The sequence below is a fragment of the Pistacia vera genome, unplaced genomic scaffold, assembly GCF_008641045.1.
Source record: "Pistacia vera cultivar Batoury unplaced genomic scaffold, PisVer_v2 Contig771, whole genome shotgun sequence".
Lineage (NCBI taxonomy): Eukaryota > Viridiplantae > Streptophyta > Magnoliopsida > Sapindales > Anacardiaceae > Pistacia > Pistacia vera.
This window is the reverse complement of record NW_022196636.1, coordinates 168481-183055: the sequence shown is the minus strand read 5'-3', so window position 1 is coordinate 183055 and position 14575 is coordinate 168481. Positions and strand designations below refer to the sequence as shown.

The 14575-nt window shown below is 34.4% G+C and overlaps 1 protein-coding gene, 1 non-coding gene and 1 pseudogene across 2 annotated transcripts; all 3 read right to left on the bottom strand.

Moving 5' to 3' along the window:
* Positions 1-2277: 2277 nt before the first annotated feature.
* Positions 2278-5290, bottom strand: LOC116116418 (annotated as a pseudogene).
* A 1004-nt stretch (positions 5291-6294) lies between these two features.
* On the bottom strand, positions 6295-8639 carry LOC116116411 (40S ribosomal protein S14-3). Its single transcript, XM_031402479.1, has 6 exons — positions 8515-8639; positions 7774-7893; positions 7648-7693; positions 7278-7363; positions 6989-7118; positions 6295-6547 (listed from the first exon to the last, which is right to left on the bottom strand). The coding sequence occupies exons 1-6, from the start codon at positions 8515-8517 to the stop codon at positions 6480-6482; spliced, it is 453 nt and encodes a 150-aa protein (XP_031258339.1). The 5' UTR covers positions 8518-8639; the 3' UTR covers positions 6295-6479.
* Positions 8640-10926: 2287 nt separating this feature from the next.
* On the bottom strand, positions 10927-11033 carry LOC116116425. The gene has a single exon (XR_004125811.1). It is a non-coding gene; the product is annotated as a small nucleolar RNA R71 (small nucleolar RNA).
* Between the last annotated feature and the right edge of the window lie 3542 nt (positions 11034-14575).

Sequence of the window (14575 nt, the reverse complement as noted above, 5' to 3'; positions counted from 1 at the left end):
TATGTGACATATGCCATAACCACACAAATTTTTAATTATTTTAAATTTTTTAATATTGTAATAGAATTTATGTGGTTGTAACATATACTACATCATGGTGTAATAAAAATTGTATACAAAAATAGTGTAAGTGTAGTATTACTCTTAATTCAAAAGACTCTAAAGACTTAAAATAATACTGCAACAAGGAAATACCCTTTATTCCTAATACTTACTAAATCCCGATTAAATAACTTCCCACCACCTAAAACAAATACTACTTCTAAATAACGTCATCCTCCAGCTCAGCTTCCATCGCCACATAATCCTTGTACCATTCTGGAGGTTGTCGAACTCTCTTTGAAGTTCTCCTGGAAGTATATGCTCTCCTAACACTTTCTCGCCGTCCTCTTCTCCTTTTTCTTTACTTCTTCCATATTCTCTTCTCTTTTCTCACCTCCTCTTCTCTTTCTTCTTCTGCATCTTCATATCTTCTTCTTCGTCTTATTTTTTTCTCTCTTTCTCTCCTTCCTCTTCTCTCTCTTCTTCTGCATCTTCAGATCTTCTTCTTCATCTTATTTTTTTTTTTCTCTTTCTCTCCATCCTCTTCTCTTTCTTCTTCTGCTTCTTCAGATCTTCTCCTTCATCTTTTTTTTAATTTCACTTTTTAAGCTCGAATCAAACCGAAGATGAATAAAGGTGGAAAAGAAGATGAATGAAGTTGGATTAAAAGCTAGAGAAACAAATGGAGATTAAAGAAACAAAGGCTGAAGCAAAAAAGCCAAAAATTTTGCCTTTTAAAACAGTCACATTTGTTGGACCGGATTTCCATCTGATCCGATTGGACCGGCGGTCTAATACTATTTTGCCGGTCCAAAAGCAGTAAAAAACAGTTTAAATCAAAATATCGAGTTTTAATTCTTAATGAACCGGAGTTATTGACAAAACTCAGTCGTCAATCCGGTTCGAGTTTCAGAACATTGCACTTTAGCACTAGAGTGCAACCAATCAAGCTCTAGAGTGGTTTTCCTTAACTATTAGAGTAAAGAGGATAAAAATGAAAAGAAATTAGATGATGGACTTAATTACAAAACCAATTAAGAGATTAGATTTCAATTTGATCCCTTTAAAAAGAGATTTTTATTAATTGTTTCTGTAAATAAAACAAATTGGAACTCAAAACATTTATGGCTAATTATGTCAACAAATTCTCTGATGAATAATGTATGAGATACCCATCATCATTAATCATTTTATGAAATCTACTCTTTACATTCGTAAAACAAAAAAATGTGGAAGAGTAAACAAAAGCAAGTATTTAGTTTATTTCTTTTTGTTAATTACATTATATTTGCTTATAGTGTTAAAGTTCCAATTTCAAAACTATAATGAGATGGATATAATTGTCAGTATATATCATCAGTTATGGAAGACTTGTAATTGCAGTGGCAAAAAGAAAAAAGAATCTCCATCATGTAAAAAAAAATGTAAAATAAATCATTATTTTATTAAAAAAAATATTGAAAGCAATTGAAAAATACGGAAAATAAAAATACATTAAATAGTTTTGTCCAAAAATACGTTATAAAAGAAATGAACATACACAATAATGTTTTACAAAATTAAAATTAATATGATAGGGACTTAATAAATTAGTGGGGTTTGAATACGGAAATTTGGAGAGCAAAACTGAAAGTCCAACCCCAACATGACCTAAAACACACCTTAGGCCACGTAGGCCCAAACAAACTGAAAAATAAGCCACTTAGGCTCTGAACATTACATTCTTGGCCTCCTAGGCCCAAACTAACTTGTAGCATAATCTTAAAAAGGGCCCAAGCACCAAAACTATTTTTAAGCCCATTATCGATTTTTTAGTATACAAAACTATATAACGTATTCAAATTACCAAAAAGCGTCCATTTGTCAATTTTTTTTAAAATTTAATAGATAAAACTCCTTCCCATTAAGCAAATACAAAAAGAATATGAAGTTATTTTCTAATCCTGAATTTCTTTTTTTAAATAAAAAAAGAAAATTGTGAGAGAATTTCAGAAGTACATTTCCAGAGGAAATAAAAGAACTATTGTAATATCTGTGATTCACAGAAATCACATTTTTTTTTTATGATACACACAGTTAATCCCCCAAACAAACAAATAACATAACTTTTTATTTTCTTTTTCAATGTAAGATACCTCCCTAATAATGGCCTGGTGTGCCTCTGAAAACTGAAGAAATTCCTAGGGCGGGCTAAAAAAGAGTAAAGTAATTCACAAATGTAAAGTAATTCACAAATGAAACCAACAACCAATAATCTTCAAATTTAATACAGCTTGCTTCAACTGAATAATCAACTATAATTTTCCAACAGAATGGTTTTCTTGGTTCAAATACCACAATGCTTTCCAATCTTAAAAGGCAAAAATCAAATTCATCTCACTTAATATTTTACTCCTAAACCAAACAACATGAAGGAGTTCAAGCGTCTACTTGATCTTCTTCTTAGGCCTCAACTGCAAGAAATGAACAGTTTTCTTAATTTGTTGACAGAACAAAGAATCTCCAGACATATCAATTATCAACAAATATAAGATCAAATCAAGTGGCAAAAGGTAAGACAAACCTGATTGCTGTGACCACATTTCTTCTTCCGGCAATTTACAGCCCTTGGATGCAGGCGGGCATAACATCTAGCAATCCAAAATTTAATCCAGTAAAACAACTATAATTTAGTACCAAAAACCACAAATGACCCAACAATAACATAAAATATGATACTGGGCAGTGTCACACTATGTATCCCCGAAAATAAAGGTGCATAAGAATTATTAACATGCTATGACCTAAATTAGACGGCAAAGCCTTTTACTAACACTAACACAATCACTTCTGGCCCACATAACATAACAAGATAAGATACAAGGTATTTTACGACAATTACGCCACTACTGCCAAGACGGTTACGCAATTATAAGACAGCAGAAAACAGCTGATTCACAAATGTTTCAGAGAAAATTTAAACAAACTTGATTAAACTGAAATTGCAAATGATAATAAACACTCAAAAAATGTTATTGAACAAGTTCAAATTCAATTTCAAAAAAATAGAGCACATAATTAAGGCCTCCACAAGGAAAAACTAAAAATATTATCCAGGAAGGAATCAAGTATCCCAAGATGATAGAAACTCATGTACCACCCAAGAAAATCAACTGCCAGTAAAAAATAACAGTTGACAAAGTTGTAATGGAAATCAATGTCCGAACTAGGATGCTCTCCAATGCACCTTTATGGCAGTCGAGAGTTCAAGTATAGTCCCATCATATAAATAAATACTTTAAACTCTCACCCAATACAAAGAGTAACCATATCCTTCAACCAAAATGACGAAAAAAATCAAAAGCACTCTCTGCTTATAATACCCCAGCCGACATTGACAGTGTTTGGAACACTTCTGACAACAATAAAACACCTTCACTAGATTTAAAAAGCATCAATATTTATGTACAATAATCCTAATCACACCATAAGGATATTGTAATGCTACAAAAATACAAATTTTTGATTTATCAATATATGGAAGTTCTTTTATTTATCTTTTGTAAATAAAATATTGATATAATCAAAATTTGTCTCTATTCCCTTAGGACATACCTAAAAAGGTGTTCTTAACGTGTGTCCTAAAGGCACATGTTAAGGCCACAAACAAACAAATTTAGATTGTATCAATACATTTATTCAAAAAAGTAAAAAGTAAAAATCATTAATATTGATACAATCAAAATTCTGTCTTTTTGTAACCTTAACATGTACCCTTAAGGCATACATAAAATTACCTTTTATCTAATAGTTTAAACTGTTAAGCTAAGTGCATATTATGTTTAAAAACAATTGAAACGCTTTCCAAGGAAACACTTGATAGGTGCAAATACATTTAAAACAAGTTTACAAGAACACACTTTTAGGTTTTATCAAAGAAGTTTAAGTAATTTTATAGAGGCGCTTTTAATTGTTCAAAAAAATGTTTTACTACTTTAATAATTTAAACGCTTTCTACAAAACACTTAAACCAACTTTTTGATAGAACAATGAATTTTTTTCCTCAAAAGCAATCAAGTTACCGATCAATATTTCTTCAAAAAAACATGAAAATTTTCAAGATAAAAATCGCATACCTATCACCTATTTCTTAAATAACAATTCAAACGTTTCCTAGAGCAAAAAGCACTTTAGCCAAACCAAGTTCCTCTAAGCAATTTTTCTATAAAATATGAACATTAAGTCTTATTCAAAAGAATAATTCTCGTGTCCTCACCCCAAAGAGCTGCACTTCAGGAACTTCTTACAGAACACTCAGAACCACTTTGGGTAAATACCCACGCGATGCTTCCCAAAAAAAGTACATCAAGTTAAAGAATTTCACCTTGAAACTCTACTGTTAGTTTTTCAATAACACTAAGCATTCTCAACCTCACAACCATGAAATGTTTTCAAAAAATCACTTCAAGTAAAAGCACTCCCATTACACTATGAATATGGAAACCTTATATAGCTCCACCTAACATAACTCAGTTATACTGCTTGGAAAGAGCACTCACGAAAAAGTGCTACCTCGAAATCAAAAGACTAAATGAAGTTCATAGGCACACTTTTCCAACAATCAAGTGATATCCACCAGAAACCTCAACAATCACCACCTAAGTACGACAAGAATGCATTAATTCAAAGATGTACCACCCAAGAAAATCAACTGCCACTAAATAAATAAATAAAAAACAGTTGACAAAGTTGACGAATGAAGTTTGTTTATATTGGGTACTTGTATGACTTCTTCTGCACTGTCATAGCAAGAGAAGCTAAGTCAAGCCCCTTAACCAAAACCACAATTATCAAACCCAACTAAGTTTAATATAGATAAATATTCAATAGAGTGAGCATACTTGCGGCAAATCATCTTGTCCTGATTGTATTTACGAGCCAAAGCCATCAAAGAGGCTCGATGATTCCTCCTCGAAGCCTCAGAACCAAATGAAGAGTCGATTCTTTCTGGATATTGTAATCCGCCAAGGTACGCCCATCTTCGAGCTGCTTACCGGCGAAGATCAGACGTTGCTGTCCGTGGAATTCCTGTTCAATCATTTTCTGATCAAAATCTACACATAAAAGGCGTCGTTTTTGAGTTGAATAGAGAAAGGTTAATGAATCACCTTCCTTGTCCTGGATCTTCGCCTTGACATTGTCGATGGTTGTCGCTGCTCTCGACTTCGAGAGTGATGTCTTCCCGTAGTGTCTTTACGAAGATCTGCATCTTGCTCCGAATTTTTTCGCAAGAACAGCGGTTTGGTGGCCATGATAATTAGGGTTTTATAGAAAGTGTCTAGGGTTTTTTCGTAAGTCATATTGGGCTCGGCTCAACATAAAGAAAAGAAGGCCGAAAGCCCACACTTATCTCTTCTATGTAATTTAAACTATTTAATTGAATTTTAAGTGAAAATTTTTATATGTAAAGTTGTAACAAGAATAAAAACACTCGTCACTATTTTAAGTCAATATAGCCTGACTCTAATAAAATACAATAGTGAAAAAAAAAATTGAGAGTTATTTGCTACCTTATGTAGGTACTTCTAAAATTATTTTACTATAAATAATTAAATATCATTCTCAAGTTAATTGTATTAATTTTTGATGAATAAAATAATATCTATCAAAATGCAAGATGTTGAAAAAAATCTATCCATGCTAATTTGGTGCACGAACCAACTCCTTCACTAAACTTTAACACTTGATGTTGATTATTGTTTTTAAAAATGAAAATAAAAGTTTGATTTTATGTTTCAAAATTTGACATGGATTCCACATCTTTTGCAGTATTTGAAAATGAAAATACGTTACTTGCCTTTTTCTAAGAATAAATTTATAATATCATGATAGATATATTCGTTTAAGTTAATCATATAAATTTTCACTTGTAGAAACAACAAAATCAAAGTTGAACAGAACTTGGCTCATAAAGGCCAATATTTTCCAATTATATATCCTATCTATTCCTATAAACCTCTTTCTTCCGGCATCAATTTCCTCTCTACTTCCCTCTAGAAAATAAATGTTTTTCCCATACACTTTCCAATCACATTGACATCAGTTCAATTTTGTCAGACTATTATCAAAAACGATTGAAGGATTGTAAGACATTGATCAAGATGATCAAACCGTATGATCAGCATCTAGAAAATGATATTAAATGTGAATATAACCATTACAGTCATAATTTGCTGCTGAACAGGTACTGGCTTAACCAATACATCCAGAACCTACCAAAGAAGTAACTAGTCTTTACCATTGTATAGATCCAACTGATCAAAATTGTGAACATAACCAAATCCAAAACTACAGATGTCCCAAACAAAGGAGAAAAATCAAAAGCATTCTTGCATCTAATCAATGGGAAGGAAAAATCCCTGTAACAACAGCAGCAGCTTAAACAATAGCGCAAAGAATCACAACCTTCTTCCCCTTCTGCCACCCTTTCGGCGAGTACTGTCGGTGGGAATTGGTGTCACATCCTCTGGAGGGAAAAAAGAAAAACATTTAACCCAGTCTATAATGATAAATAGATCAAATTTCAATATCAAAATGCCCAGAAAATCATTGGACAGGCTAGTCCCAACTATCTATTTCAGCCATGAGGATAAGAAATTATTATTGCATTTCAACCATGTGACCAGATAATAATGATCAGTTGTCAATTTGAAGAAGAAAAGAAGATATTTATTAATTTAAGTATCAACAAGCATCCAAGGAAACCAAAAAAGTTCCAGAGCACAGAAGACATGGACAACTGTAATTCTTATGAAATCAAACCGAATTATAAAAGGTACTCATTAATCGCATAATCACATTCACTTGAAGACACAAGGTGAAAGAGGTAAATGCATTCTGATCACCCAGAGGCACATACACATAACAAACCAAACAATGCCTACTAAACTAAGTTAGAAAAACAGACCTATGCGACCAATTTTCATGCCTGAACGGGCAAGGGCTCTAAGTGCTGACTGAGCACCTGGACCAGGTGTTTTGGTCTTGTTCCCTCCAGTAGCCCGGAGCTTGATATGAAGAGCAGTTATGCCAAGCTCCTGCAGGTTACCAGTTCTACAAGTTAATACTTTTTGGAAACAAGTGCCAATAAACTGTTCTTTCTATAATAAGAAAAGCATGAATTTCTAGTTTAAATGAAGTCATGGTAAATATTAGATTTATAATATCCATTGAGAGAACTAAAAAGAATGTAAAACCTTGCATCGTTGAGAAACATCTTGCGCTGCAAGCATGGCTGCATATGGAGAGGATTCATCCCTGTCAGCTTTCACCTTCATACCACCTGTACATGGGAACATGTATCACCACTACCATAAAAAGAAAATCAACTTCTTCCAGTAAATCAACACAAACTAGAAATCACAGAAGTCTACAATAATAACTATACAACTACGATCTAATTTAATTTCTAGAACTTTATCTGTATTACTTTACAAACTCCAGGGAGACATAAAAGTAACTACACATAAGAATATCATCATAAATTGCAAGCTACCATAAAAGTTTGGATGATACATACACACGAAATAAAGAAACTATCTCAATGAACCAAGGAGTGTACCGTACCAGTGATGCGAACAAGTGTTTCTCTTCCAGACAAGTCAGTAACATGCTACAATTCAAAGAAACCACATTTAAGTAAATGCAAAACGATTTACAAGACAATCTAAATACATTATGCTCACTACTTACAATGAATGTGTCATTAAACGAGGCAAAAATATGAGCAACACCAAATACATGCTCCCCATCTCGTACAGCTGGTCCAAGTGTAATGTTTTCCTCCTTAGGCTCTCTGACTTTCTTCTTTGACTACAAATCCATCACCCAAAAACTAGCTATCAGATAAGATATTCGAATAATACTCTTCACTACCACAAAATGAGAAACAAAAATGCAACTCATTCTTCTAGTTCTTTTTGGTTAAACAAAATTCCTCAAATTCGTAAAAGGGACCCCGCCAAACCATAATAATCCAAGTAAGGACCTCAATAAAAATTCCAAGCCAATAAAAAAGGTTTCTAACAACAAACACTTCTCCAGTAAACCAGGAACAACTGTTTATTTATTTTTTTTTTTTTAAGAAAAGCTCGTAATCAGCTTTATTTTAAACATAATATGTATAGTAATTAGGCTTCACAATAGGATCCTTTACAAATGCGAAACATACAAAATGCCTGCCCTTAAACGTAGGAAAAAGTAACAGATTCTCACGTTTTAAGGAATTTATTGCCAATAATTTGGTTGCAAAACGAAAATAAAACCATCTACGCTTGTAAATCATGTTACAGTTAAATTTTTCTTCAGAGCAAAAAACAAAAAACGAGTATTATTGCACACTTCTTATATCGGAAACTAAATTGGAATTATGGCTTCAAATGATTAATTAATTGAAAAGAAAAAGAGAGAAGAGACTAGATTTGAATGGGTTACCATGGCTGCGAGTGAAACAGAGAGTGAGAGGATTCAAGTTAGAGCTTCTGAGAGGTTTGTTTGATTGATCTTGAAGCAGCTGCTCGAAGGGCTTAGAGGTTTAGCGATAGAATTTATAGTTAGGGTTTCACTTATACATTTAGAGTGATATGGAAATGACACAACTGCCCATCGTGTTAGTTTTTTCTTTTTTATGGAAAATACAAGTAAAATAAAAAGGTCTATTCCTTTTTTACATCCCTTAATATAAAATTTAGGATTTTTGATAAGAGCCTCAAAATATATATTTTGTTAGTGATTCAATTGGATTATTTTTGAAAAAATGTGTTTAATTTGATTTAATCATTTCATAAATACATTTTTACGGGATCACAGGTGCATTTTGAGCATTCTTAGGTTAAAAACTGATATTTGAAAGAAAAAGAATGATGTCGATGGAATTCGTGACGAGTAGGAACAAACGGTGTAAGAATTGGAGTTGAAACAAGAAAGTTGTGAAGTGTTGAAGACACGACATAAAACCTGGAAATCCTTCAAGATGAGCATGCTTCGATGTTTCGATCATAACTTGAGCTGTAGAAATCGGAATTCGATAATTCTTGTGGCGTTGGAAAGCTTATTCAAACAGACACAAAATTCATGTTGATGACTTTGCCAAATTCTAAAGATTCCAGACTCGTGGCACAGAAAGAATGATCATCGCAACGACCGTTTCTGATCGCCGTAGCGATGGATCACGGGAATGTTTGGATTATTGTATTCTCCTAGTCCGAATCTGAATGGTTTAAGGCACTTAATTCTTTCCTAATTAACTTCCAAACCCTACCACTATAAATAAGGGTCTTTAATAAGTTTTTAAGGAGATTAAAGAAGGAGAAAGAGCGGCTACTATTTTGGATATCGGAATTCTTGCAGTTCTCGTTCGCCAATTAGAGAAGCTTTTTCTATTTTTCTTTCTTGAACTCATGTTTGTTAATACAATGGTTGTTTTTATTACTGCAATTATGAACTTTTCTAGGGCTAAAGATGTAGCCCAATTTATGAATATGTGCTGATGTTATTATTGTTGATTTTTAATTGAGCATTAATTCTAAGTTTTATTATTGTGTGTAATACTTTCAATTCTTATGGATCTGAGAATTGAATGATATCATGGGTTGGGTTGAGATCGAGAGATGAAACCTGATTAGTCTAAGGTAATAAAACCATAGATTGAGCGAACGCTAGAGATAGGTTACCGCAATCTGTGAGGCTCTAGTAAATTTCATAGAACTTAATGATCTCTTAGCTTCTAAATTCAACTTAGAGATATTTTTGGTTGTTGCTTAAGGGTTAACTTGCTAATTGTTCGAGAGAAAGTTAGTGAAATATCAGGGAGTTTGGCCTTTAGAATAAGCTTAATTAGGTTAGCAATAATTGTCAATGCATAGGATTAAATTGGTGTGAAATATGTGCCTTAGATTTAGTCATATTGATCTTTTTACCAAAGTATTGATAAAATTCTGCTTTTGTTTAGTTTTTAGTTTGTTTTCTTTTTCATTAAATTCATTCTTAAAATTTTGTTTCATCAAATAGCAATAAAATATACTAGTTTGGTACTTGGTAGGTAGTTCTCTTGGGATTTGACACTCGTTTACTCGAGCTTTATTACTTGCACGATTTCGTACACTTGCAAATAGCCTATCAAGTTTTTGGCGCCGTTGTTGAGGAACTATTTTTTTTTTACCAATATCAATACGAAATATTTAGTTGCTAATTTGATTTGTTTTACTTTTGCGTAGAAATTAATTTTTATTTTGTTTTGTTTTGTTTGTTTCTTTTAGTTAGAACCTGGAGAGCTTGCGTTCAAAAGGTGGTGGTGATCTTAATCCCTTAGATTCTGAGATCGAGAGAATGGCTAAATAGTTGAGGAAAGAAAAGAGGCAAGCTAACTTAGAAAAATCAATGGCTAACACGGGAATTATAAATCCCAATGTGAAAAATCAAGAGAATGAGAATGAGGATATCATAGGAGGCAATGCAATTGGTGGAGTAGTAGTGGTTTGAAGAGCATTGAAGGACTATTCTAGTCCTACTGTTGATGAGTGCTATCCTAACATCAGGAGACCACCAGTTCAAGTGAATAATTTTGAGATCAAGCCAGCAATTTTTTAAATGATTCAGCAGTCGGTCCAATTCGCTGGGTTACCTAATGATGATCTCAAATTGCATATCACCAATTTTCTAGAGTTATGCAACACATTCAGGCATAATGGAGTATCCGATGACGTAACTAGGCTAAGGTTTTTCCCATTCTCTCTTCGAGATAAAGCTAAGGCTTGGTTGATTTCTCTGCCATCTGGGAGCATCACGACATGGAACGAGTTAGCTCAAACATTCCTCACTAAATATTTTCCACCTGCCAAGTATGCCAAGCTGAGGAGTGAGATTACCAATTTCTACCAACAAGAGTTGGAGTCATTGTATGAAGCATAAGAAAGGTATAAGGATCTCTTACGGAGGTGCCCTCACCATGGTTTACCAATCTGGTCGCAAATGCAAACGTTCTACCAAGGGTTGTTGCCAACTATTCAAGCCATGATAGATGCTACAAGTGGAGCAGCCTTGAACAATAAAACACCAGAGGAAGCATACAATCTAATTGAAGTGATGGCGAACAATAACTATATGAGGACTTCGGAGATAACTTCAACAAGGAAATCAGCGGGAGTGCACGAAGTTGATGGTTACACCGCATTGGTTGCTCAACTTTCAAACATTCAGAAGCAATTAGGTAATGTTTTAAAGATAAATGCAATTGAATCAACTTCTCTAACATGTGAACTCTGTGCATGAAATCATTCATCTAAGGATTGCCAAGAAGGGAATCTGTTTGCTTAGCCTGGACAAGCTAATTACATCAATAATTTCCAAAAGGGGCAAGGAAATCCATATTCCAACACATACAATCCGGCATGGAGGAAACACCCGAACTTGTCGTGGAGCAACAACAACGAGCATAAACAACCTCCTGTTTCTCAAACTTAAGAGCCAAAATCAAACTTGGAGAATGTGCTTACTAAGTTCATTGAAGAGACAAGCAAGAGGTTTGAGAAGACTGAAATCCTTGTCCAAAATCAGTCAACCTCTATTAGAAACCTTGAGACCCAAATGGGGCAAATCCATAACATATTAGCGGGAAGAGTTCAAGGAGTTTTGCCAAGCGATACAGAGAAGAATCCTAAGGAACAAGCGCATGCAATCACCTTGAGGAGTGGAAGAACTTTGGAGAACTCAAAGGAGAAAGATTTGAAGGAAAAACAGAAGAACGATCGCCACGGTGAGCGTAAAAATTTGGAGAAGATCGTCAACATGAAAGACGATCGATGCGACGATGATACTAGTGGCCGTAACGATCGTGAAGCAGCTCCCGAATAGTCAGAAGTTCTAACTCGTCGTTGCGGTAATGAATCTGGTGGCCGCGGTAGGCATGAATCTGAGTAGAAACTTTCTTCGAGCCATGCAAACCTTCCATACCCACAATGTTTGAAGAATTAGAAGCTTGACAGACAATTCGGTAAGTTTATTGATATGTTTCGAAGTTTGCATATTAATATTCCTTTTGTTGATATGTTAGAACAAATGTCGAAATATGCGAAGTTTTTTAAGGAAATCCTCACACACAAGAGAAAATTCGAGGAACATGAGAAAGTCATGTTAACGGAGGAATGCAGCGCGCTGATTCAAAAGAAACTACCACCTAAACTACGAGATCCAGGGAGTTTCACTATCCCTTGTATTATTGGTGATTGTTATTTTGATAAGGTTTTATGTGATTTAGGGGCAAGTATAAATTTAATGTTGTTTTCTATTTACAGGAAACTTGGATTAGGAGAAATGAAGGCAACCACCGTGTCTCTCCAATTAGCTGATCGATTAATAACATATCCTAGGGGGTGGTAGAAGAAGTCTTGATTAAGGTAGACAAACTGATTTTCCCAGTAGATTTCATAGTGTTAGACATGGAGGAAGATAGGGAAATACCTTTAATTTTAAGACGACCTTTTCTAGCTACGGGTAAAACATTGATAGATGTCCACCAAGGGAAATTAATCTTAAGGGTAGAAGATGAACAAGTAGAGTTTGATGTTTTTGACTCCATGAAGCGTCCATCTGAATTAGACACATGTTTTGAGATTAATGTCCTCGACAACATAGTGGATGCAGAATTTTGAAGAAAGCTACCCCATTTCTCCCTTAGAGAATTGCTTGATGAATTCTAGAGATCATGAGGATGAAGTTGATAATAAAGAGATAAGAGAGTGTTTAAGGTACTTAAATGCTCTACCACCCTTAGTTCGTCCTGAAGCTAAAACAATCAAAGAAGTTGGAGCCGTGGTATCTTAGTCCACTTCACCAATCAAGAAGTCACCTACACTTGAGCTCAAGCAACTACAATCTCATTTAAGGTATGCATTCTTAGAAGAGGATAATTTTTTTCCAGTCATTATTAATGCTTCTTTGAATGCTGTAGAGGAAGAAAAGTTGCTGCACATATTAAGGAAATACAAAAAGGCCATTGGATGGACAATTGCAGATATAAATGGTATAAGTCCCTCAATTTGCACACACAAGATCCTAATGGAGGAGAGCTATAAGCCTACCGTCCAACCACAAAATATTCAACCCATCAATGCAAGAAATGGTCAAAAAGGAGGTATTAAAGCTCTTAGATGTAGGAATTATATATCCAATTTCGGATAGTGCATGGGTAAGTCCAATCCAAGTGGTGCCAAAGAAAGGAGGAATGACAGTGGTCCATAACGATAACAACGAGCTGATTCCAACACGAACAGTCACGGGATGGAGAGTGTGTATTGACTATTGCAAACTAAATTCCGTGACTCATAAGGACCATTTTCCATTGTCATTCATCGATCAAATGTTAGAGAGGTTAGTTGGCCATGAGTTCTATTGTTTCCTAGATGGATAGTGAGGCTACAATCAAATTGCTATAACTCCAGAAGATCAAGAGAAAACGACTTTCACGTGCCCATATGGAACATTCGCCTACCGAAGAATGCCATTTGGCTTGTGCAACACTCCTACAACTTTTCAACGTTGCATGATTTCAATTTTCTCTGATATGGTTGAGAAGTCCATTGAAGTTTTCATGGATGATTTTTCTGTTTTTGGTGATTCTTTTGATGATTGTTTGACTAACCTATCTAATGTTTTGCAGAGATGTGTTGACACTAACTTGGTGTTAAATTGGGAAAAGTGCCATTTTATGGTATGAGATGGGATTGTGTTAGGTCATCGAATATCCGCAAATGGAATTGACGTGGATCGAGCGAAGATTGAAGTCATTGAGAAACTACCACCTCCCAATTCAGTGAAGGTTGTCAAAAGTTTCCTTGGACATGTGGGTTTTTATAGGAGATTCATACAGGATTTCTCTAAACCTTTCTGTGATTTATTAGCTAAGGATGTTCCTTTTAATTTTAGTCAAGAGTGTTTAGATGCATTTAAGTGTTTAAAAGCAAAATTAATCTCTGCTCCTCTTATTGTTGCGCCTAATTAGGAACTACCTTTTGAATTCATGTGTGATTCAAGTGATTATGCTATAGGGGTTGTTTTAGGACAGCGAAAAGGTAAGATTTTGCAAGTGATTTATTATGCCAGCAAGACTTTAACGGGACCACAGTTAAATTATGCCACTATTGAAAAAGAATTTTTAGCAGTAGTATTCTCTATTGATAAATTTCGTTCTTATTTGCTAGGTATCAAGGTTATTGTGTACACTGACCATGCTGCATTGAAGTACCTCCTAGCAAAACGGGATTCCAAGCCAAGATTACTGCAATGGGTATTGCTCTTATAGGAATTCGACTTGGAAATTAAGGACAAGAAAGGAACGGAAAATCAAGTAGCTGATCATCTATCCTGATTAGAGTCCAATGAGGAAGTTCGAGAGGAAGAGAAGCCAATCAATGAATACTTCCCAGATGAGCAATTGTTTGCTATTCAAGAAGGGTCGTGGTTTGCAGATATTGCTAACTATTTGGTGTAGAAAGTTATG